The sequence below is a fragment of the Chiloscyllium plagiosum genome, unplaced genomic scaffold (assembly GCF_037043375.1).
Source record: "Chiloscyllium plagiosum isolate Xiang-an unplaced genomic scaffold, Cpla_swu_hap1 HiC_scaffold_12, whole genome shotgun sequence".
In the NCBI taxonomy this organism is placed as follows: Eukaryota; Metazoa; Chordata; class Chondrichthyes; order Orectolobiformes; family Hemiscylliidae; genus Chiloscyllium; species Chiloscyllium plagiosum.
In genome coordinates, this window is record NW_028270150.1 from 35065050 (window position 1) to 35091557 (window position 26508).

At 41.0% G+C, this 26508-nt stretch overlaps 1 protein-coding gene across 5 annotated transcripts in view; it reads right to left on the reverse strand.

Moving 5' to 3' along the window:
• Positions 1-26508, reverse strand: part of tmem45a (transmembrane protein 45a) — a 99637-nt gene that overhangs the window by 27335 nt on the left and 45794 nt on the right. For all 5 annotated transcript variants that reach the window (XM_087992614.1, XM_087992616.1, XM_087992615.1 and 2 more), the window contains 2 exons: positions 17363-17575; positions 1942-2154 (listed from right to left, as the gene is read on the reverse strand). In XM_087992614.1, coding sequence (XP_087848740.1) covers positions 1942-2154; positions 17363-17552 — 403 coding nt within the window. In that variant the 5' untranslated portion in view covers positions 17553-17575. The remainder of the gene's footprint in view (positions 1-1941; positions 2155-17362; positions 17576-26508) is intronic.

Sequence of the window (26508 nt, forward strand, 5' to 3'; positions counted from 1 at the left end):
CCATCTCGGAGACAGACCATTCGGTCTTAGAACTCTGTTTATTTACTGTCGCTGATTCAAAGACTTGGAATCCTTTCCAGACAGTACTGTGGGTGTCCCAACACCTGAAAGACTGCAGTAGTTCAAGGAAGGTGCTCAACCGCCACCATTTTAGATGTGATTAGGGATGGGCAATAAATGGTGGCCTTGCCAGTGATGCTCATACTCCACAAGAAAGAATTTTAAAGAAACACTGCTTCATTCTACATGTATCATTTGGGTATATTCCTTACAGAGCTTTGAAAATCCAACTTTGATTAGAATTATAGTCATAGTGTTGTACAGCATGGAAACAAACCCATCAGTCCACTTCATCCATGCTGACCAGATAACCTAAGATAATCTATTCACATTTGTCAGCATTTGACCTGTATTCCTCTTCATGTACCCATCCAGATGCCTTATAAATGTAATTGTGCGAGTCTCCACCACTTCCTCTGGCGGCTTATTCCATACACACACCACCCTCTGTGAAAAAATTGCCCATTAGGTCCTTTCAAAATCCTTCTCTTCTCACCTTAACCTGTGCCCTCTGGTTTTGGAGTCCCCTACCTTGGGGAAAAAATCTTGGCTATTCACGCTATCTATGCCCCTCATGATTTTATAAACCTCTAGAAGGTCACCCCTCAGCCTCCAATGTTCCAGGGAAAATGACCCCAGCCTATTCAATCTCTCCTTAAAGCTCAAACTCTCCAACCCTGATAACATCCTTGTAAATCTTTTCTTAACCTTTTTCAAGTTTCACAAGATCTGTCCTCTATCAGGGAGACCAGAATTGAACAGAGTATTCTAAACATGGCCTAACCAATGTCCAATACAGCTTCAACATGACATCCCAACTCCTATATTCAATATACTGACAAATAAAGGCAAGTGTACCAAATCTTTCTTCACTACCCTGTCTACCTGCGACTCCACTTTCAAGGAACTATGAATCTGCACCCACAGTCTCTTCTTGGCAATGCTCCCCAGGATCTTACCATTAAATATATAAGTCCTGCTCTGAGTTGCCTTACCAAAATGGAACACCTCACATTTACATAAATTAAATTCTGTCTGCCACTCCCCGTGTTATCGGCCCATCTGATCAAGGTCCCGTTGTACTTCTTCACTGTACACTACACCACATATTCACATCCAAATCATTTACATAAATGACAAAAAGCAGTGAACCAGCACAGATCCTTGCGGCACACTGCTGGTTAGAGACCGCCAGTCCAAAACACAACCCTTTACCACCAACATCTGTTTCCTAACTTCAAAACAACTTTCTATCAAAATAGCTAGCTCTCCCTGGATTCCATGTCATCTAACTTTCCTACATAAGGGTCACCATACTTCAGGTAAGGGAAGAGGTTGAGAAGAAGGGTCCTTCATTGTAACTTCAGCTGGTTCAGGAATTGAACCTATTGGTATCATTCTGCATTGCAAATGAGCTATCCAGCCAACTGAGTTAACTAACACCACCGCCCCCATTACCATTGGTGACTTAGGAAATTGTTGCCTTTGAATTACATAGAATTACAGATTTGCAAATTCAGTAATATTTTGATTTCCATAGGGAAGACCAGAAGACCGTAACACATAGCAGAAGTTAGTAATTTGATCCATCAATCTGTTCCAACAACCAATGAGATCATGACTGATCTGATAATCCTCAACTCCACTTTCCTGTCTTTTGCACATAACCCTTGATTTCTTTACCAGTTACAAATATATATCAACCTGGGACTACCAGTTAGTTATCACACTTTTTTTACAAGGTGCAACAAGAGCATTTTGAGTGGCTATGACACCACTGGCGAACTTAGCCATACATGCCCCCTACTGGCTAACTCTCAATTATAAACATTACACAGTTAGGTTAGAAGTCTTTGTTACTTTAAGAATGAATCAGCAAACCTTCAATGAAGACTGCAATGGCAAGCATGAGCCTGTCAAGGGCTAATGGCACTGCAGGCGTTATATGGACTATAATGTCCACAATCCCTGAGATGCCATAGAAGAGATACATAGTTGCATGCTGCCAGTTCATCAGGTGATCCCAATGCTTTTCTTCATAGTTATAAAGCTTCAGATGGGGCCCATCAGGAACAAACTGCTCTGCTATCATGCCTACAACAATATCAAAAATTAAAAGGATGTCATTCTTTCATAATTAATCATTATTATTCTTTAAACACAAAACATTTCAGTGTTTTCTGGGTGATGAACATGTCAATACAATATTTTTAACAAAATTACATTACTTGGGTGCTATTCCTTCATAATGACCAACCGATGAATTCACAGAAATTTAACCTCTGAACACTTAAAATGTGAAACACATGAGGTCGTATAAATACAGAGCAAACACTCAAAGAACAACAAAACTGCAGTCAGAGTGTAGCATCAAGCTCTCAGTCTTATGCAGAATAGCCCGACAACAGGAATGAAAATGTATTTATATTGTACTAAATCCTAAAGTCTATTTGCTAATGGAGACAGTTCTGTGAAGTGTGAGATTATACATACTTTCCTCAATGGAACAGTCAATTCATTTTGTTTTTACTCACACATGGGATGTGGGCCACTGGCTTGGGCCAGTATTTTATCCCTTCTCTAATTACCTTGAGATGGTGATGGTGAGTTGCTGTCATGAACCAATGTAATCCGTGTGCTTTTGGTAGACATATAATGCTGTTAGGGAGGGAGTTCCAGGATTTGGATCCAGCAACACTGAAGGAATGGCAATATATTTCCACATAAGATGGTGAGTAGCTTGGAAGGAAACTTGCACAGTACTGTCTGCGCTGTTTAAGATTGTTCACGATTATGCAGGCACTAAATTGAACATTAGTTTAAAGCCTATTTTATTTGTCCCTCTGTAGCCTCGCAGTTTAAAGGGAAGATTGATGCCTATAGTTCTGTTGATCTGCAGAGTGGCAGAATTTGGGAATTCTTGAATTACATTGTGAAACCCAAAGCCAATTGTGGATAAGGTCAGTGGCATTGATGTAACAGAAAATCTATATTGTACATTACTGCTTAGATTCTAAAATCAATAAATGTCTATTGACTTGTGGAAAGTTATCAGAGAAATCATTGGGAACTGAATATCACAAAGATAATATTTTGTTTCCAACTTGAAATATCCGATAGCCAGAGAGTCGGTGGGAGCAGCATTGACTGGAGTTGCACATCGATCCTTATGAAATTCCAGATGCAGCAGTCTCCATGGGAATTGACCCAGAACTTTCAGATTCTGATGGATAATTCCTCTGCAGCTGGAACCCTCTGAAAACACCTCATGATGTCGGAGGTTCGACAGATTCCACTTCCGTTACTTTGATAGTTACATAGGTTAAAAACCTAGTGTAACTTCTGATACCTAGCAAGCTGACACACTCCTCCCAAAACTATCAAACTACCCCACCCAAATACACTTCACGATCCCCTTACTGCACCAGGATCCATGACAACAACCCCTTCCACCTAACCAAGCCCCTCAAATTCAACCTAGTTCTAAACCGTGACCCCAGCATCTGATGCTCACCCACACACCTGCCCATCACCGATTCTGCCTTAGAACCTGCCTCCCACAAGGTCCTGCTCCTGGTATACTCTTCCCCATCACTGGCCTGTACCCCCAGTACCTGCTAAGCACATATCCTTGGCCAACAAACCTTCTTGCTCACTACCCCTAACACCCCCTCCTCCCCACTGCTGGTTCTAGGGGCTTGAGTTCCTTTAAATAACCTGTGCTAATTTCCATAATGCTTTATGTTTCTGATGGAGGCATGATTGAAATTCTCAGCTGTAAAGATGGAGCTCAGCATTAATGTAAAAACTATGAGTGGAATGGCAATCCGACTGTGGATGTCGCTACTCCAAATATCTATGCCATTGTGTTTTACGATTGTGTCTCTAAATTAGGATAAGATGCAGGAATGAAGCCAGTCAGCTGACCTGTGCAGACCATAAATTGAGGACACAGGGGGTGTAGGGTATAAAATGTTCACAACTGTAAACAATAACTAGCTGTACCACCAAATACCTTTATGAATGTAAATTTATAATAATAAAGTACCTCTGCTAGGTTTACTTAAAGAGGACAAGGCAGTGGCACCCATAGTTTCAGGCCGAATTCAGCAGTGGGCTCTAATACTAAGCGTCTATAATTACAAGTTATTACATAAATAATAAGGAAGGCCAAGTAGCAAATGCAGATGCATTGAGCAGCCTCCCACTGGTAAAATACACCACTGGTGGTACCACCAATGGAAGAGTCCGTATGGTTTTAAATTCTCTGAACAGTATTTGCATATTGTTATGGGGAGCAAGAGTGATCATCTTGAGCAATGGTCCAGATACCACTGCTGAACTCCACCAGGGTCATCCAGGGGTTTCCAAAATGAAGTTGCTAGCAAGAGTTATATCTGGTGGCCAGGATGAGATGTACACATAGCCGCACTGGTGGGGCAATGCCTAGAGTGCCAACAAGGTCAAAGATTACAGGGACGTTGATAGAAAAACTGTGCACATGTTTTGCAATGCATGGACTTCTGGAGTGTTAGTCACAGATTATCATTTACCAGCAGTGAATTTGAGTATTTTCCAAAGTAAATGGTAGTCTACATAAGGACAACTCCAAACTATCCATCATCCAATGGTTTGGCAGAAATAGCAGTCCAAACTTTGAAAGCAGACTTAAAGAAGCAGCCTACAGTTTTAGTAGATACCAAACTATCCCAGTTCCTATTTAATTATAGGACCATTCTAATTATGGGATATAGGACCATGCAACTACAGGGATAGTTCCAACAGAGTTACTAATGGGAAGAAGATAAAACTTGATCCCCCCAGACCTAAGGATTATGGTGAAATGGCATCAGGAACGCTGATGCCAGACACAAGACTCCGTGAAACAACAGAGACAGTTTATTTTGGGGAACAAAGTTTGGTATAGGAACCACAGGAATGGCCCTGCATGGTTAAGAGGCATGGTCAACACAAAGTCAGGCCCATTGACTTGTAAAATTTGGCAGGTGTGAAAGTTCTCCACAAACATGATGACCATATAAAAGCTGCAAACTCACAAAACGCTGCGACAGCAGAACCTGCCCAGCTCCTCAAAAGCTTTTCCAATTGTTCTGGAACCCATGGGTTCTCCCACCCAGCTGGCGTTGAAGATAGCTCAGAATCTGAGTTGGACACAGTGGATGGCACCACTTTAATACTTTTGCCTTGTAAAGAAGAGAATGAATTTCTTCTGTCACACTCTGGGCACAAGAAGTGAGCTACTTTGTGGTACATGCCACCTGAATCCGAGGCAGAGTTGAAGAAACCTAACCTGGTGCTAAACCACCCCAGGAAGAGCTACAAAACAAAATGAACAAGCCTTGCCCATGGACTCGAAGAGGGAAGAATGTACTGATTGTAACGAGGTCAGCCAAGTGGACCTCATAGGATGAGCTCATTCGGGCTGTTAACTTGGTCCAGTCAGGAAGTGTCAGAGGTTCTATTCACTCAGAGCTGGCTCTGGAGGAGTTGGAGCACTGAGAACAACCCTCCACGTGAAAATAAAGGCTGACTTGGACACTGGACTCTGTGGTGTTATTTCAATGTTCCCTAATAGCTGATTGTCTTTGTTTGAATGCAATTATACTTTTATTAAAAAGTAGTTAAATGACATTTATTTTCATACCATTTGCTGCTTTCTCTTTTTCATCCCAGGTTCACAATTATTCCAATGTTATTTATACAGTTACCAAGCAATTATCTGAGAAACTAGCTCTCGCAGGCACTAAGCAGCACAGGCTCTGTAGATATGACAACACAACACAAGCCCGAAAATTTAAATCACAAAATTATCAACATCCAGCCACTTTTGCTGTGCAATAATTCCCCAGATGATCACAATTACATGGGAGTGTGAAAAATGGTCACAAGTTGATAGAATTCAATTGTGCAGTCCCATGAGACAAATGCACCTGCCCCCTAAAACTAGTTTAATATCTTTATTTCACATCACCTACTAATTCCTTGGTAATAATTTTCCACAACTAATGACATTTTGTTTTTCTCATTTGCTTTCCAACAAGTAACATTTGCTTCAGCATTGACACTTAGAGTCATAGAGATGTATAGCACGGAAACAGACCCTTTGGTCCAACCCATCCATGCCAACCACATATCCCACCCAATCTAGTCCTACCTGCCAGCACCCGGCCCATATCCCTCCAAACGCTTCCTATTCATATACCCATCCAGATGCCTTTTAAATGTTGCAATTGTACTAGCCTCCAGCACTTCCTCTGGCAGCTCATTCCATACACGTACCACCCTCTGTGTGAAAAAGTTGTCCATTAGGTATCCTTTATATCTTTCCCCTTTCACCCTAAACTTATGCCCTCTAGTTCTGGACTCCCCGACCACAGTGAAAAGACATTTGTCAATTTATCCTATCCATGCCCCTCATGATTTTGTAAATCTCTATAAGGTCAAATCTTAGGCTCTGATGCTCCATGGAAAACAGCCCCAGCCTATTCAACCTCTCCCTACAGCTCAAATCTTCCAACCCTGGCAACATCCTTGTAAATCTTTTCTGAACCCTTTCAAGTTTCCAACATCTTTCTGATAGGAAGGAAACCAGAATTGCACTCAATATTCCAACACTGGCCTAACCAAAGTCCTGTACAGCTGCAACATAACCTCCCAACTCCTGTACTCAATACTCTAACCAATACAGGAAAGCATACCAAACACCTTCTTCACTATCCTATCTACCTGCGACTCTACTTCCAAGGAGCTATGAACCTGCACTCCAAGGTCTCTTTGTTAAGCAACACTCTCTAGGACCTTACCATTCAGTGTGTAAGTGCTGCTAAAATTTGCTTTCCCAAAATGCAGCACCTCACATTTATCTAAATTAAACTCCATCTGCCACTCTTCAGACCATTGGCCCATCTGATCAAGATCCCGTTGTATTCTGAGGTAATCTTCTTCATTGTCCATTGCACCTCCAATTTTGGTGTCATCTGCAAACTTACTAACTATATCTCCTATGTTCACATCCAAATCATTTATATAAATGACGAAACGTAGTGAACCTAGCACAGATTCTTGTGGCACTCCACTAGTCACAGGCCTCCAGTCTGAAAAACAACCCTCCACCACCACCGTCTGTCTTCTACCTTTGAGCCAGTTTTGTATCCAAATGGCAAGTTCTCCCTGTATTCCATGAGATCTAACCTTGCTCATCAGTCTCCCATGGGGAACCTTGTCTTACGCCTTACTGAAGTCCATATAGATCACATCTACCGCTGTGCCCTCATCAATTCTCTTTGTTACTTCTTCAAAAAACTCAGGTTCTGATGTATAATTTCCAACGCATAAAGCCATGTTGACTATCCCTAATCAATCCTCGCCTTTCCAAATAAATATACATAGGTAAAAACAATGACTGCAGATGCTGGAAACCAGAGTTTAGATTTGAATAGTGCTGGAAAGCCCAGCAGTTCAGGCAGCATCCGAGGGGTAGTAAAATCAACGTTTCGGGCAAAAGCCCTTCATCAGGAATACAGACACAGTGCTTGAAGGGTGGAGAGATAAATGAGAGGAGGGTGGGGGTAGGGAGAAGGTAGCATAGAGTACAATAGGTGAGTGGGGGAGGGGATGAAGGTGGTAGGTCAGGGAGGAGGATGGAGTGGATAGGTGGAAAGGAGGATAGGCAGGTAAGACAAGTCATGGGGACAGTGCTGAGCTGGAAGTGTGGAGCTGGGGTGAGGTGGGGGAAGGGGAAATGAGGAAACTGGTGAAGTCCACACTGATGCCCTGGGGTTGAAGTGTTCCGAGGCGGAAGATGAGGCGTTCTTCCTCCAGGTGTCGGGTGGTGAGGGAGCAGTGGTGAATGAGGCCCAGGACCTCCATATCCTCGGCAGAGTGGGAGGGGGAGTTGAAATGTTGGGCCACAGGGCAGTTTGGTTGATTGGTACGGGTGTCCCAGAGATGTTCCCTAAAGCGCTCTGCTAGGAGGCGTCCAGTCTCCCCAATGTAGAGGAGACCGCGTCGGGAGCAACGGATACCTTGGATGGAGGTGAGGGAGCAGATGTGGACATAGGTTTTACAATTCCTGCGGTGGCAGGGGAAGGTGCCAAGACGGGAGGGTGGCGTGGACCTGACTAGGTAGTCACAGAGGGAACGGTCTTCGCGGAAGGCGGAAAGGGGTGGGGAGGGAAATGTATCCCTGGTGGTGGAGTCCATTTGGAGGTGGCGGAAATGTCAGCGGATGATTTGGTTTATCCTGTCCCTCATGATTCCCTCCAACAACTTGCCCACCACCGACATCAGGCTCATTGGTCTATAGTTCCCTGGATTGTCCTTACCACCCTTCTTAAACAGTGGCACCACGTTAGCCAAACTCCATTCTTCCAGCACCTCACCTGTGACTATCGATGATAAAATTATCTCAATAAGAGGCCCAACAATCACTTCCCTAGCTTCTCACAGAGTTCTAGGATACACCTGATCAGGTCCTGGGGATTTATCCACCTTTATGTGTTTGAAGACATCCAGCCCTTCCTCTTCTGTAATATTTTAACTTTCCAAACATTGACTGGGACTGCCATAGTGTTAAGGGTTTAGATGGAGAGGAATTTGTTAAAGTGTGTACAAGAAAATCTTCTGATTCAGTATGTGGATGTACCTACCAGGGAAGGTGCAAAACTTGACCTAATCTTGGGAAATAAGGCAAGGCAGGTGACTGACGTGTCAGTGGGGGACAACTTTGGGGCGAGCGACCATAATTCTATTAGTTTTAAAATAGTTTTGGAAAAGGATAGACCAGATCTAAAAGTTGAAGTTTTAAATTGGAGGAAGGCTAATTTTGAAGGAATTCGGCAAGAACTTTCAAAAGCTGATTGGGTGCAGATGTTTGCAGGTAACAGGACAGCTGAAAAATGGGAAGCCTTCAGAAATGAGATAACGAGAATCCAGAGAAAGTATAAAGTAGGTATAGGGAATGCTGGATGGCTAAAGAAATTGAGCGTTTTGTTAAGAAAAAGAAGGAAGCATATGTCAGGTATAGACAGGATAGATCAAGTGAATCCTTAGAAGAGTATAAAGGTAGTAGGACTATACTTAAGAGGGAAATCAGGAGGGCAAAAAGGGGACATGAGATAGCTGCATAAACTGCATAAAGGAAAATTCAGTCGAAGATTTTCTAGGTAAAAACTGATTATTACTGCCAGAGAAGTGGTGGAGGCTAGTACAATTGCAACATTTAAAAGGCATCAGGATGGGTATATGAATGGGAAGGGTTTCGAGAGATATGGACCAGGTGCTGACTGGTGTGACTTGATTGCGTAGGGAAATCTGGTCGGCATGGATGAGTTGGACTGAAGGGTCTGTTTCCATGCTGTACATCTCTATGACTCTGTGCTTCTATAATTCCAGTCACAAGTAATCAATGAATTATTTTGTCTTTTCTATTCTTCTTCTCACCATTGCCATTTCTCCATTCTCAACTTCATATTAGTAGAACCTCATTGTATTTCTTTGGCTCTATGAAGACTGGCAAGATGCAATGGATAAAACATAAGAACATAAGAGCTCTGGTCAGGAGTAGGCCGTCTGGCCCTTCGAGCCTGTTCCGCCATTCACTAAGATCATGACTGATCTTTTTGTGGCCTCAGCTCCACTTACGCCCTTCACCATAATCCTTAATTCATTTAAAATTCAAAAAATTATCTATTTTAGCTTTAAAAGCATTTACTGAGGAAGCCTCAACTACCTCCCTTGGCATGGAATTCCACAGATTCACAAACGTCTGGGTGAAGAAGTTCCTTCTCAATTCAGTCCTAAATCTGCGCACCCTAATTTTGAGGCTATGCTCTCTTGTCCTAGTTTCACCGGCCAGTGGAAACATCTTCTCCACTTCTTTCTTGTCTATTCCCTTCATAATTTTATATTTTTCGATATGTTACCCCCCCCATTTTTCTAAATTCAAATGAATATAATCCCAGTCTACTCAGTCTCTCCCTCATAAGCCAACCCCTCAACTATGGAATCAACCTGGTGAACGTCCTCTGCATCCTCTCCAGTGCCAGTACATCCTTTCTCAAGTAAGGAGACCAAAACTACATGCAGTACTCCAGGTGTGGCCTCACCAGCACCCTATACATCTGCAACATAACCTCCCTGCCTTTAAACTCAATCTCTTTAGCAACCAAGGACAAAATTCCATTTACCTTCTTAATTACCTGTTGCACCTGCAGACCAACCTTCTGTAATTCATGCACTAGAACACCCAGGTCCCTCTACAAAGCAGTGTGTTGCAATTTTTTTTTATCATGCATGTCATGGTCCTTTTTACTGTTATTCCTACCAAAATGGATGACTTATTAACATTGTGTTCCATGTGGCAAACCTTTGCCCACTCACTTAACTATCTATGTCCCTTTGCAAAGTTTCACTGTCCTCTGCACATTTTGTTCAACCACTCATCTTAGTGTCATCCGCTAACATCTGGAAGCATGTTCCACACTCCTACAACTCTTATGTTTAAAACTCTTGCACCTCACATCTCTCCTACTTGTACTGGTTAGTTCATGAATCCTGCACCAGCTGAGGTTACAATGAAGAACTGTCCTTCTCAACCTCTCCCCTCACCTTACTGCCATATTTGGAGAATGTAGCATATGCATTGAGTTGTGATATTTGATTCATGAACTAACCAGTACAAGGAGGAGAGGCAACAGCCTAGTGAATTTATCCTTGCACTATAAATTCAGGGACCCAGGTTTGAATCTTGCCACATCAGATGGTGGAATTTAAATTCAATAAAAATTTGGAAATAAGAGTCTAATAATGTCCATGAATCCATTATAAATTGTTGGGAAAACCCCATCTGGTTCATTAATGTTCTTTAGGGAAGGAAACTGCCATCCTTAGCTGGTCTGGCCTACATGTGATTCCACAATCACAGCCAATGTGGTTGACTCTCCAGCTGCCTTCTGGGTGCTTAGGGATGGGCAGCAAATGCCAGTGACGCCCTCACACCAAGGATGAATAAAATGACCATCATGTGCTCTTTCAGCTCTTTCTCGTATTTCAAATCACTGGTAATTACCACTCACCATTTCATCTCCCTGGTCACATGCATCATCTTGCCAGAAATCACTTTAAATTCACTATCCTGCTCTGATTTAAGACAGAACATGATGTAATCAGTTAAAGTAGTAAATGACAGCTTCAAATGCTATAATCAAGAGACTACACCACAGCAAGCAGTGAGCATGAGTGGCTGAGAAGGATCAGCTGCCTGTGATTGGTTATGATAAAAATAAATCTTACCACTAATTATAACAATGGAGTTTTCAATATCAAAACAGAAAATGAAGGGAAGACCCTGTGACCAGCAAATCTGTTATTCACAAAAACAGGTGTTTTGACTCACTGCGGCTTGAAAAGGATGTTTTGACTCATATGCTAGAAATCAAGCCCTGCTATTCCTTGAGTTGTCACAAAAGTTAAAGATTTCATAACATACATAAGGTCGCCCACTTTACTTTATATTCAGGCCAAGGTTTATAGAAAACATAGACTAGGTTCCCGCACTGTTTCTAACACATAATACAAGTTCAAGGAGTGCGGATACATGGGAATATCACCTCCTGCAAGTTCCCCTCCAAGCCATCCACCATCCTGATTTGGAAATATATCACCATTCCTTCACTGTCACTGGGTCAAAATCCTGTAATTCTCTTCTTAACAGCATTGTCGGTCAACCCACAGCAGGTGGTCTATGGCAATTCAACAAGGCAGCTCACCACCACCTTCTCAAGGGAACTAGGGACGGACAGGGTAAAAACAAGGACTGCAGATGCTGAAAACCAGAGTCTAGATTAGAGTGGTGCTGGAAAAGCACAGCAGGTGAAGGGCTTTGCCTGAAATGTCGATTTTCTTGCTCCTCGGATGCTGCCTGACCTGCTGTGCTTTTCTAGCACCACTCTAATCTAAACTAGGGACGGACAATCAATGCTGGTCAGCCAGCAACATCCACAACTCCCATGAATAAATTTTAAAAATTATATTCTAATCATATGTCAACAGTTTTGAACTATCAGCATATAACAATACTAATTAAAATTCAAATTATCTTATAAATTCACCCTTACACAGTCACAGACAGACTATCAAGAGAGGAGGGTTATAGACAGGGGTAAAGACAATCTTTGTTCCCAGGTACTGTTTTTGAGATAATCTTTATGACTTTTCTGCTGCCCAGCACATTGCGTGAATCGACTTCAGTTTCTTTCATATGGTTTACAAGAGACACAATGCAATTGGTACATTTATAAAAAGTCCCTGACTTATCAGTTAAAAGTCACAGCTTACAACAAGTGATCCAGGAAAGATACTGTTTCTCAACAGATTTACACTGAGTTTAATTGCACAGAATAGAGAATCCACTCCTGAGCTGGGAAAGAACTGAACACTTCTTTTGCTCTGTAACTTGTTCCCAGTTCCAGGGTGTTTGGTTACCTGAGAATCAGTCATACAGCTATTGTAAGGTACAAAGGTCTCTGTCATTGATAACTGTAACCAGTCCATAGACCAATCTACATCTTGTTGCTAGAAAAAGCTGCATTAGAACACCCTCTCTGCTCCAAATCATCCTCAACCCAACTACTACATGTTCAAAATGGTGTTTACATGATGCCATACATGGTTACTCACTTTTCAAAACTACAACCATACTTTTAAACACCAGTTTTAAAATATCTCTTTCTCATTTCAGGCCCCAGGTTTTAAAAATAAGAAGACACAGTTCTTACACAAATAGCAGGATTGTAATACATGATTAATATATACAGTTTCTGAAGCAGTGAGCTAACTATGCCATCTGCTCATTATCATGATGAGTTCAGTAAGCACTGGCCATGTGCTTTTTCAGTGCTGACATGCTTCAGCAGAAGCCTAAATTTGTGCAAATCAAACACCAATTAAATTTATAGCATGCAGTACTTAAATCTGTGGAGTATGAGTTGAAAATCAAAATAGAATTGATTCTAATCTGGGAAAGACAAAAGTGAAATGCCACTGGTAAGACTTTCCTACATTTCACTGAAGGATGTGTTCAAGTAGAGACAAATAGGAGAGATATGCTATATACGAAGGGACATGCAAGCAGGCATCAGAGCCGCCCTGCTTTTGCCACGGGACTATGCCTACATCAGGAAACTATAAGAATTCATTTTGTGTGTTTTAAACAGCAGTCACAGCTTTAAACCCACAGAACTCAGCAGCTGCCGGTCCGCTCACGTGACCGGGAGATAGGAGACAGAGGACAGATAAAATCCACACTATACCAACACTACCCATGACTCATAGACCAAAACTCCGGAATTAATTAATATGGAAACCCATTTCCTAATCACATCAAGAGACTGATATCAGACCAATACACTCCAACACCCCTAGGGAACAAAGGCGGGTGCTAGCCCCTGCCCTCACAGAGAGAGACAAGCAGATAATACCCGGACCCGTTTTACATAAACCAATTAGCACCCTATTGTGCAACTCTCCTGGGATGGCAGGAAACATTCTATTTGCACCTACTCCAGTGATGATGGGGAATTATCATCCCATTCATCCTCAAATTCCACACATCCTGACAACTAAAAGTATATAATATGTAGCTGCGCGCGGGAACAGCAGAGGAGCCGAGATTCGGACCTCGGTTGGTCTCCGCCGGCGTTACTGTAGCAATAAACGTTACCGATTGTTGAACCGCACTCTGGGCTCGGACTGATATCATTTCATCCGCGCTAACAGACCAATGAGCCATTCAAATCCAGTCTGAGAAGGCAATGTGAATGGATATATGTGGAAGATACATAAAAGCCAGAAATCAAGCATCTGGAAAATTTAGATTCAATTTTGTAAAAAAGCTCTAAGTGGAGCTACCATCGAATACCACATCTCATCACCTGCACCATTAACTTCAAACACTGCTCAAAGGTTGACATGTCTTCCATTTACATAACAACAATCTCAATCAGGACTTATTCTGGATCAGTGGTGCTGGAAGAGCACAGCAATTCAGGCAGCATCCAACGAGCAGCGAAATCGACGTTTCGGGCAAAAGCCCTTCATCAGGAATCAGGACTTAGTCAACCATACATGACTTCACCTTACCCCACACTGACCACCTCTAAAGAAGGTGAAGTCAGGTGAATTGGTCATGCTAAATTGTCCATAGTGTTAGGTGCATTAATCAGAGGGGAAATGGGTCTGGGTGGGTTACTCTTCGGAGGGTCGGTGTGGACTGGTTGGGCAAAAGGGCCTGTTTCCACACAGTAGGGAATCTCATCTAATCTTCTATTTGTATGTGCATGGCAAAAGATTTCTTATGGGCGGCACGGTGGCACAGTGGTTAGCACTGCTGCCTCACAGCGCCTGAGACCCGGGTTCAATTCCCGCCTCAGGCGACTGACTGTGTGGAGTTTGCACGTTCTCCCCGTGTCTGCGTGGGTTTCCTCCGGGTGCTCCGGTTTCCTCCCACAGTCCAAAAGATGTGCAGGGTCAGGTGAATTGGCCATGCTAAATTGCCCGTAGTGTTAGGTAAGGGGTAAATGTAGGGGTATGGGTGGGTTTCGCTTCGGCGGGTCGGTGTGGACTTGTTGGGCCGAAGGGCCTGTTTCCACACTGTAATGTAATCTAATCTAATCTAAACTAACATTTATAGAGTTCGCACACTGTCAGCTATTCAACCATGACATTCACATCACCCAAACAGTTTGCATTGCTCTCACTAACTCACTTCCCTCTTCTTGCACAAAACTGGATGCAGCAGATAGTAACTGAGCTTTTCCATCAACTTCTATGTTTGTTTTTCCCCCTAATTCTAGAGGGAAATGTGCTACAAGCATCTACAGTATCAAGCTCCTCTCAGAATCTTATATATTTCATATTTTTCTCATTCTTCTAAACTGTTATGAGTTAGGTCAATCTACTTAAGACTTCCTCATCAGATAAACACTTTTTCGAAGAACAAACTTGATGAACCTGAACTGTCTCTAATGTAAGTATATTCCCCCTAAGATAGGGAGACCAAGGCAATGTGTTATACTCTAGGTCTGGTTTCATAAACACCCTGTGCAATGGTAGCAAGACATTCCAACTGTTATACAACTTCCCTTTTGAAATAAAGGTTCACACTCCTTTTGCCCTCATAATTCCTTGCTATACTGTGTGCTAACTTTTTGTGATTCACATATAAGGAGACTACTCAACTATTTAATTAATCTTCTGCTGCTTTATCTCTCCCATCAAAGTGTGTAAGGTAATATTTTCTCATACTTTATTCCATCTTCCATTTATTTGGCCAGTCAATTAATATACCTAAATTCCTTTACAGATACTTTTGTATGCACCTCAAACATTTGCTAATCTACCAACATTTACATCATCAGCAAATCTGCCTACAAATCACCCTGTCCCTTTATAAGAATCATATATAAATTAATTGTACATTGATTTACACTTGAGAAAGAAAGATGGGAATGTGGACTATAATTGCTGTCATGTTGATCAAAAGGTCTGTGGCTATACTGTAGAATCTTTGTAACACTATGTAAAGTCCTTAGACATCTCTCTTGTTCATTTATCATTTCATTCTCCTGCTTGGGCTGTGTATACATCCTCATTCTAAAGCATACTCCTAAAGAGGTTGCTAAGAGCCATGTGTATACTAATGTCATTACCAACTTGAGAACCTTTACATAAGAACAAATAGAATGAGTAGGCAGTTCAGCATATTGGGATCTCTCTGCCATTTGATACGATCATGCTGGTCTTATTTCGGACTCAGCTCCACTTTCCTTCCTGCTCTCCAAAACCCTTCAACCTATTACCAATTAAAAATCTGTCCATTTCCTCCTTAAATGCACACAATTGTGATGAAGCTGCTCCTTTAACAAGGTTATGCAGTCCTTGGTTTTTTTCAGAGAGGTCGTAAATAACACAGATTCCGAAAAGTCTGAAGGTTGAAGGGTTTTAGAGAGCAGGAAGGAAAGTGGAGTTGAGTCCGAAATAAGACCAGCATGATCGTATCAAATGGCAGAGAGATCCCAATATGCTGAACTGCCTACTCATTCTATTTGTTCTTATGTAAAGGTTCTCAAGTTGGTAATGACATTAATATACACATGGCTCTTAGCAACCCCTTTAGGAGTATGCTTTAGAATGAGGATGTATACACAGCCCAAGCAGGAAAATGAAATGATAAATGAACAAGAGAGATGTCTAAGGACTTTACATAGTGTTACAAAGATTCTACAGTATAGCCACAGACCTTTTGATCAACACAGGGAACACAGGGAAAAGCTGAGCTGGGAGAACAGGCCACTCCCCTTTCATTGTATGTGTTTTTATTTAAAAAAACTTGACCGTCTTCTGCCTGAGGCAGTATCGGTTAGCTATTATCAAATCGGCCCCAAAACCCTTCAACCTATTACCAATTAAAAATCTGTCCATTTCCTCCTTAAATGCACACAATTGTGATGAAGCTGCTCCTTTAACAAGGTTATGCAGTCCTTGGTTTTTTTCAGAGAGGTCGTAAATAACACAGATTCCGAAAAGTCTGAAGGTTGAAGGGTTTTAGGGCCGATTTGATAATAGCTAACCGATACTGCCTCAGGCAGAAGACGGTCAAGTTTTTTTAAATAAAAACACATACAATGAAAGGGGAGTGGCCTGTTCTCCCAGCTCAGCTTTTCCCTGTGTTTTTTTTAGTAGTAATGGAAAAGCTGCTGAACCCAGAAGCAGGTCCAGGCTAGTACTCTTTCCCTGACTTCTATCCTGTAAGAACTTGTGTTTGATTTTACCTTTTGTGCCAAGGAGTGTTTATGGGGATTGTTGCAAGTATTTGGAACAGCATCATTAAGTTGAGATGTTGGGGTTTCAGATAGGTTAAGTTATTCAGTATTCTGTTGTTTGTGTTTCATTGAATCTTGTAAATAAATTGTTTTGTTTAAAACTAAATGGTTTGACCGGCTGATTCTCTTCTGGAATATCCATTCTACACCTGCTTAAAACAACTAGCAAAGTTAGGGTGCAGGCTACTTTCTTGCAATGTTTTGAGGGGTCTGGCCTGGTCCATAATACAATGTCCGAGCATCTATCACATGTTGGGATAATTAATTCAATAGATTCATCTGAGGAATTGTTTCTTACGTCAGTTTTCAAACAGCGGGAAAAAAGCATCCCACTTTAGGTCTTAAGCTTGGTTGGAAATGGATAACTATGAAATCAGCACAAGTAGATTTTTTTGACTTACCTATTAGTGCAAAGCTGGCTTTCACAATTCCTTCAATGATGTCTAATCGTCGATGTCCTGAGATTGATACCAAGTAACAAACGTTCTTATTCTTTCTGCAGAGGTACCTCATAGGATATTTCACTGACCACCACAGGCCAAAGAGGAGGAAAAAACTTCCAGGAAGTGCATGTCCTTTGAAATTGCCCATGGTTTTTCAGTTATTCTACTTTTCTGTAGAAGCAAACACAAGGAAACACAGTCAGTGAAAAAATACAAGAGAGCAGAAATCCATTACCACATAGAAGTCCCAATTGATTGGAGATTACTTTTGGTTGTTAAATGTCTCAAAAGCATTAAAAGTTCATTTGATCACTCATGCAGTGGTATCAGCTTCTTCCAAAAAGTCCGACTACCTATCTTTTAATTTACTCATGGGATCTGGGCATCATTGACTGGCCAGCATTAATTGTCCATCCTAGTTGCCTATGAGAAGATGGTGTTGAGCTGCCTTCTTGAACCACTGTAATCCACATGCTGTGGGTTGATCAAATGCCTTGAGAGAGGGAATTCCAGTATTCTGATGAACAACAGTAAAGGAATGACCATATATTTTCAAATGAGGATGGTGAGTAGCTTGGAAGTGAACTTGCAGGTGGTGGTCTTCCCATGTATCTATTGCCCTTGTCCTTCTAGATGGAAGTGGTTCTGGGTTTGGAAGGTGCTGTCTAAGGATCTTTGGTGAATTTCTGCAGTGCATCTTGTAGACACACTGCTGCTACTGAGCAATGGTGGCTGAGGGAGTGGATGTGGTGCCAGTCAGATGAGCTGCTTCATCCTGGATAGTGTCAAGCTTTTTGAGTGTTGCTGAAGCTGCACCTATCCAAACAAGTGAGGAATTTTCCAACACACTCCTGACTTGTGCCTTATAGATGATGGTCAGACTTTGGAGAGTCAGGAGATGAGTTACACATCACAGTATTCCTAGCCTCTGACCTGCTCCTGTAGCCACTATGTTTATGAAGCAAGTCCAGTTGAATTTCTAGTCATTGATAATACCCAGGATGTTGATATTTGGGGATTCAGTGATGGAGCACTGCTGAAAGTCATGGGGCAGTGGCTTTATTTCTCTTTCTGAAGATGGTCATTGCCTTGCATTTGTGGCTGTGCATGTTACTTGCCACTTATCAACCCAAGTCTAGATATTGTCTAGATTTTGTTGTATTTGAAAATGGACTGCTTCAGTAACTGAGGATTCATGAATGATGCTGAACATTGTGCAATCATTGGACAACATCCCCACTTCTGACCTTATGATGGAGGGAAGGTCACTGATGAAGCAGCTGAAAATGATTAGACTTAGGACACTACCCTGAGAAACTACTACAGAAATGTCCTGGAGCTGAAACGACTGACCTCCAATAATTGCACCCATCTTGCTATGTTCCGGGTATGATTCCAACCAGTGGAGAGTTTGCCCCAATACCCATTGATTCCAGTTTTGTTTAGGGTCCTTAATGCCACATTCGGTCTAATGCAGCCTTGATGTCAAGGGCTGTCACTCCCACCTCACCTCTGGAATTTAGCTCTTTTATCAATGTTCAAACCATAGCTGTAATGAGGTCAGGAGCTGAATGGCCCTGGCAGAACCCAACCTGAACATCAGTGAGCAGGTTATTGCTGAGCGCTGTAAATTACACCTTCCAACACTTTACTGATGATCAAGAGTGGACTGATGGGGCAGTAATTATCTGGGCTGGATTTTTCCTGTTTTTTGTATACAGTACATACTTGGATAATTTTCCACACAATCACATAGATACCAGTGTTATAACTGTCCTGGAACAACTTGGCTATCGGAACAGCAAACCTGGGGCACAAGAAATGCCTCCAACCATTTCTTGATTTCATATGAAAGGTATTGGATTAGCTGAAGACAAATAGCTGTGATGCTGGGGACTACTGGATCATCCAGTTGGCACTTCTGGCTGAAGATTGCAGCTTTTGCTTTGATGCAACTCACCTATGTATGTACTGTGCTGCCTTTACATATTCCCCATCAGTTAATTACATCCATCTCCTTATTCCCATCATCCATTTTCTCCTCTGCTTCCCTCTCCTACAGTTTCTATTGACCTTTCCTTCCAATGATTGTCTCTCTACCATGTGCTCCAATGACGCGGCTAAATTATCGTTTCTTTCTTGCTTTGATGTTATGATCTAATTTCCTTTCTTCTCCAACCATTTAAACACTTAACACTGTTTTAAATACATTTTTCAAATCCTCTCTAATTCATTTTTTATCTGGGATAAAGCTTTTAACTGTCCATCTTGAAAATAAAATAACTTGTTCTGCTTGCATTTATTTCTGTTTTCCTCTTTGGTTTTTAGTGCAGCTAGACTAACTTCACATAAAATGGAAAACACTGGAAATATGCAGCAGGTTATGCAGCAGTTGTGGAGAGAAAAGCCAAGTCAACTTTTCAGGATAGTAGACAGACCATCCATAACATTTCAGTTGTGTTTACCACTAACTCTACTCCTTTCTCCACAGACAGTATGCAACAAAATGAGTATTTCCAGTTTTTATATTTTTATTTCATATTTTCTGCATCTGCAGTGTTTGCTTTTGGCTGGCGTATAAAATGATCCTTTCATTGCATTCATACAAGAACGATATGTTCAGCTTCTGATCATAGCTCACCCAAAAGCCACTGAAACTGACCCAAACTAGCAAAAGATGTTCTTGTCATCACCAGAATCTATTTTCCAATGCCCTCTTTACTAACAACAACATTCTATTTAAACTCCAATTCCTCCAAACCTTATCACCTGTAACCTATCTTGCATAAGAACTATTTCACCACATCATGTGTACTCGCCAATTTCTAATGTCTCCCTCATTCGCAGCACACCTTGTTCAAAATTCTCATGCTTACCCATAAATCCCTCCATCCCCTTTTACTAACCTGAAAGCTCCCCCAGGTCTCGCAACAACTGTGGCTACTCTATGGTTAGTTTCCTTCTGCTTGATAAGTAATGACAGAGTCTTCATCATTTTTTTCCTCCTGGTATGCAATACCTCTTTCTTTCCAATATGAAATGCCTCATCTAAATCATCACACATTGCCATATCTTTCCCTGCATTCAAAAGTCTAACTGAAACACTTCCAACCATTTCCTGTAATTTTTGTTTGTTTCTGCAGAGGTATGACAATACACACTACTCAGGAATGAAATGTATTATAAATAGTTATATTTGACCTACAGCGCGGCATGGTACAAGTTACCACCCTTACGTGACTTCCCAATTTGTGGCTGGGGCTGGTGTCGATTTTAAGTTATATTGAAAGGGTACTTTACTTTGAAGGATTTGTGGTTTTTGTAGTTATAGAGTTACATTAACAGAATCTTGGAAGCTGGAGTACTTGGTCACACATACAAGGAGAAATATTACTTTTAAAAGAGGTAGCAAAATATAAATACAAAATGGAGCACCCTTATTTATTTTATCAACAAGAAGCAATTGACAAATCACAGTGTTCCTAGTTCATATATAGCATGCATTCCATCCCTTTTCTCTGTTTATTCCATTGGTGGTTTTCTTATGTGAAGTGAACACTTCAAGAAAGAATCATGAAATTGATGAAACTGCCAAACCATGTTGACCCAAGTAAATATTGCAGCATTTCTAAATATGTTCTCAGATTTTATGATATAGCATTTAGACATCATCTCTTCTTTGACTAGGTCTACAGATTTCTTAAAGACCTTTGCCAACAATACATACGTCTGACCTTTCACTCCTGAGTTAGGAAATTCTTTGATTCTGCGTACTTGACTTGGGAGCAAATATTCAGGAGGAAATTTCTTTTTACCCTAACTTGACTTGAGAGGAACTCCTCCAATGGCTAGATTTTTGTTCTGGGAAAGGGTGCTAACTGTAATCAGGCCTATCACCCTGAAAACAGTATGAAGGTACCCGTGGGGACTGTCCAGTGCTGAGGTAGGCCGTTTAACAGGCTGCAGGGCTTGGTTCCAGTTACAACAAAAGCCATTAGGCTATATGACCCCAGTCCCCTTTGCCCTCACACTTTCCATGCTCATTCACCCAGCACCCACTGCAAGCTAAACTCAGAAGCCATAAATTAGATGAAATAAAACATAGTTCTAAATATCAAATACATTTTAAAAATAATGTGAAATTTGTATTAACTTAATAAAAGCACTATAAATACATTTATATCTCTTAAAGATCCCAATCACTTATCAAAACAAAGATTTGTATTCATAGCACCACTTTAAAAGCAGCCTAATGGCTTTGTAACCTTTCAGAGCTTTCAATCAAATTGTGAACTTACAGCACACATCTCCCTCACCTTCCCAACACCACACATGTACACTTGATAATAGTAGTCATGAGTAGTAATAATAGTAGTTAGTAGAAACAGTCAAGCAATACTACTCAACTGAGACACACAGCAGGCTGTTTTTATTCTCACAAACTGTAAACAGTTGAGGATTAAATGACTTGATAGCCTGACAGTTCCACAGATCTCATCCATCTTCTTTCTTCACTCATATCTTGGCAAACATTTGGGTAACAGAATCTATAACTGGCCACAATGCAATGATTGCTTCCATTTTCTGTTTTGCTCCAGCCCTTTTCACTCCTTTCTTTTGTATTTTTTTTAAATCGCTGCCTAATTTCTTTTCTTTGTCTCGGGAACACAAGCTTGACCATGAACAACTTGAGCTTTGTCTTACAGTTGTATCTTACACTGGAAGTGGATACATTGTAAACTGATTCGAAGTCTATGATTATCTTCAGAAAATATGATTCATAAGTATTCTTTGTGCATCACACTCCCCGGTTTAATAATGGCAAAGCAATGATTTGCTGGTTGGTAGGGTACAGAGTTATGAATATGGAAGTACTGGAAATATTTAATGGAAATAAAACACAAAATATATGCCTTTGACGAATACTGAGAACAATAGGAGTAATTAGAATTTCCAAATGCTCTAAATCCAAACACATCAACTAAGTAAACATTCAAGGTACTACCTCTTCTCAGAAATAATTAGATCCTCGTTCTGAATAATGACAGCTGGACAGTGATGCTTCCCAGTATATTTTTAGTGTAATTAGTTATCAGGCGCACAGCATTTGGAAAAAATTGGCACATTAAATGGAACAGAGAAGCTCATGAGATTAAAAACAGCATAACCAGGCACACCTGTGCCTAACAATTAAAGTACTCCTGTATTTGATCATATGTAATAGACAGAAGAGCAATCTGAAATAACAAGCAGTCTTGAGGGTTCATGAAAGCTAACAAAACAAAACTAATGCAACAATTTTATCTTTGTAGGTTTTGACTACCAAGTTTCCAAATTTACGCATGTATTAAACTATTAAAAATGAACAAATAATGGTCTAGATTTTTTTTGTCTGAAAACAATGTTGACGCTTACAGTCAACTTCTAGCTGCCATACTAGTTGAACATTAAAATTCAAAACTTATTGTTCTACATACATCAATATTCCATATGTTGCACAAAAATGGCATCTTGCTCTCTGGATGCCCCTTAAAATTGTATTGAATAACAAGAAGATCTTTTATAAATGTTGTATACATGGATTAGACTTAGCATAAAAACGGTTTGTACATTCCAATCTAAACATCACTTCAACAGTATGGTAACTTAATTATACCACACAAATAGTCTCTTTGGCACTGAAAATTAACTTTCACAAATGCAAAGCTTTGTTCCTCAAATATCATTGGGAGGATTTATAAAAATGTAAGATTTTTTTAATGCTTTCTTTCTGCCTTTTTTTTATCTCTCTGTCTTTGTTCAATCTTACCCTCACTCTCATTGTTCTACTTTTAGTGACTGCTTTGACATTGAATTAGATATTGTAGCACACAGTATCAGATTCAAATCATACTGTCCAGCAGCAACTTGTTAAGGGGATCCACACTTACTTTCCTTGAACAACAACTCTGTGCAAAAACGTAGAGAAGCTTCAAGTCAGAAATGTGGTTCAGAATGAAGTCGAGCCATTATTTTTTGGAAATTCGTTATGCTAAGTATGTAAGTAAGGGGTGTGTTTCTGTAGTGTAGTGGTAATAACGTTCACCACACACACAAAAGGTCTTGAAACCAGGCAGAAACAGCCATGCTCCTTTGCTATCTGGGTGGCACAGTGGTTCAGTGGTTAGCACTGCAGCCTCACAGCGCCAGGGACCCTGGTTTGATTCCAGCCTTGGGTGACTGTCTGTGTGGAGTTTGCATAATCTCCCCACGACTGTGCAGGTTTCCTCTGGGTGCGCCAGTTTCTTCCCACAATCCAAAGATGTGCAGGTTAGGTGAATTGGCCATACTAAATTGCCCATAGTGTTCAGGGATGTGTAGGGTAGGTGCATTGTAAGGAGTAAATCTGGAGCAATAGGGTAGGGGAATTGGTCTGGGTAGGTTACTCTGCAGAGGGTTGGTATGAACTTGTTGTGCCAAATGGCCTGTTTCCATAATGTAGGGTTTCTATGATTTCTAACATATAGCTAAATTTGGGGGATCTCTTCCTCCCCAACAATTTTTCCCTAATTTATTCATTTGTCTTGAATATGAGTTTAATTGTTAGGGCAGACATTGGTATGCATTGTGCCAGCTTTGTTGTCATAAAATAGATGTCGAGCACATCAATGGAACAAAATGATTGCAAGCACCCTACCTGCAAGTGAATTGCTAAATTTTCAGGACCACCCTAAATTTTCAGTGATCACACATAGTTACAACAATGTGATTGATTTTTTTTTAACAAAGATAGGAAAGAAGTTTAAAATATAACAGATTTTACAAGAGGTTTCTGCTTAACAAAATTAACAATCAAGACCAAAAGAAGGCAGGAAATAGGGTTCAGGTGATACAGCAGCTCCAATCCCAGATTGAGTAAATGGCCAAGTGGAGAAGATAGTAATGAATAGGAGGATCCTGTCTGATGCTACATGGTGTACACCTCACGGGGCAGCAGAATAGCATGCTGAAAAAGGCACAGTAGAAGAATATTTGAGGGCACCATAACTACACAGGCAGCATGATTTCTAACATGTATATAGAGTACAGGAACCCGAGCAGAAGATGGCACAGTCCCAAATGTGGTTCCCCACTAACCTGTAAACTCGTTATATATGATCCCTGTAACTATTCACAGGTAGCTGTGCCTCTAATTGGAGACATAGGCAGGAAGTTGTCATTATGTAGGTACAGTCTGTGCCTGTGAAGCCGACCAGCATTGAATGTAAGTAACATGGGAAGACAGGACTTATGAGCAATGGTAGGCTATCCAGTCCTTCAAGCCTGCTCTGCCATTCAATAAGATCATAGCTGTGTTCTCAACTCCACTTTCTTGTCTTCCCCCATAACTCTTGTCTTCCTTGTCTATCAGAAATCCATCCAACTCAGCTATGTATAAGTTGAATTACCTATGCTCCACTATTTTCTGGCAAGAGAAGTCTTGAGAAACAAACCTCTCAGAAAGGGATCTCTGTCCCAAAAGTGTGCTCCATTATTCTTAAACTATGTTCCATGGTGTTAGTCTCTCCAAAAAGGGAAATATTCTCTCAGAATCTATTTCATCAAGTCTATTCAAGCTATTATAGTTTGTAATAAGATCATCTCTAAATGTCAATGGAGAAAGAGGGGAAAGGTGAAACTGTCCAACTTTTCTTTATAAGATAATCACTTCATATCAGGAGTGAGCTGAACTAACCTTCTCTGACTTCTTTTAAGTTATTAATGCATGGGAAGTGGGTATCACTGTGATCAATTTTTATTGTCCATCCCTATTTGCCCTTGAAAAGGTAATGGAAAGCCATCTTCTTGAACCGCTGTAGTCCTTGAGGTGCAGAGCAAACACAGTGCTGTTAGGAATGGAGGTCCAGGGTTCTGACCTAGTGACAATAAAGGAACAGCAATATAGTTGAGTCAGGAAGGTGTGTGGCTTGGTGGTGAACTGCTAGGTGGATGTGTTCCCATGCATCTGCTGCCCTTGATCTTCTAGGTAATAGAGGTACTGAGTTTGGACAGTGCTGTCTTACTAGTTTGGATGAGTTATTGCAGTGCATCTTATAGATGGTATGCATTGTTGCCACTTTGCACTGATAGTGAAGCAACTGAATGTTGCAAGTGGTGGGTTGAGTGGCAATAAAATAAGCTGCACCAAAATCTAGAGGATGTTGAGCTTCTTGAGTATTGTTGGACATATACCCAACTATACAAGACGCAATATTCCACCACACTCTAGACTGTGCCTTAAAGCTGGTGGGCAGGCATCCGGTAGCTCCGATGTGAGTTACTTGCTGTAGCAAGTCTAGTTTCTGGCCTACTCTTGTAGCCACAGTATTTACACTGCTGGTCCAGCTCAGTTTCTGGTCAATGGGTATAAATCCAAGAACATTCAGTGATGGCAATGCCATTGAACAACAAGGGTGATGGCTATATTTTCTCTTGTTCACTTCTCTCTTATTTTCTTGTTGAGATTGGTTATTCCTTGTCACTTGTGTATTGCAAATGTTACTTGGCTCATGCCTGAATATTGTTCAGATCTTGCTACATGGGCTGTTTCCAGTATCTGAGGCATTACAAATGGTGCTGAATATTATGTAACCATCAGCAAATATGCCCATGTCTGATTCATATACTGGACCGAGATCACTCTGTATCCCTAAATTCAGCAATTTCTTTCCCTTGAACAGTTTACTGCTTTTCCACTTTTCCTTCCAAAGAGGACAAATTCAATTTTCCCACAATGTAGTCCAACTATCCAATTTTTGTCCCCTCATTTAACCTATCGACATCCTTTTGCTGTCTCTGTACCTCCTCTTGACAATTTTCTTTCATATTTATCTATCTTGGAATAATCAGTACATTTAGCCAATAAGGTAAAAACAATGACTGCAGATGCTGGAAACCAGATTCTGGATCAGTGGTGCTGGAAGAGCACAGCAATTCAGGCAGCATCCGAAGACAGGCAAAATCGACGTTTCGGGCAAAAGCCCTTCATCAGGAATAAAGCTAAACATGTCTCCTTTATTAGTTGCTTAATATATAATGAAAATACACAGAGAAACCACAATTTCTTTGTGCTAAAAATTGCAATG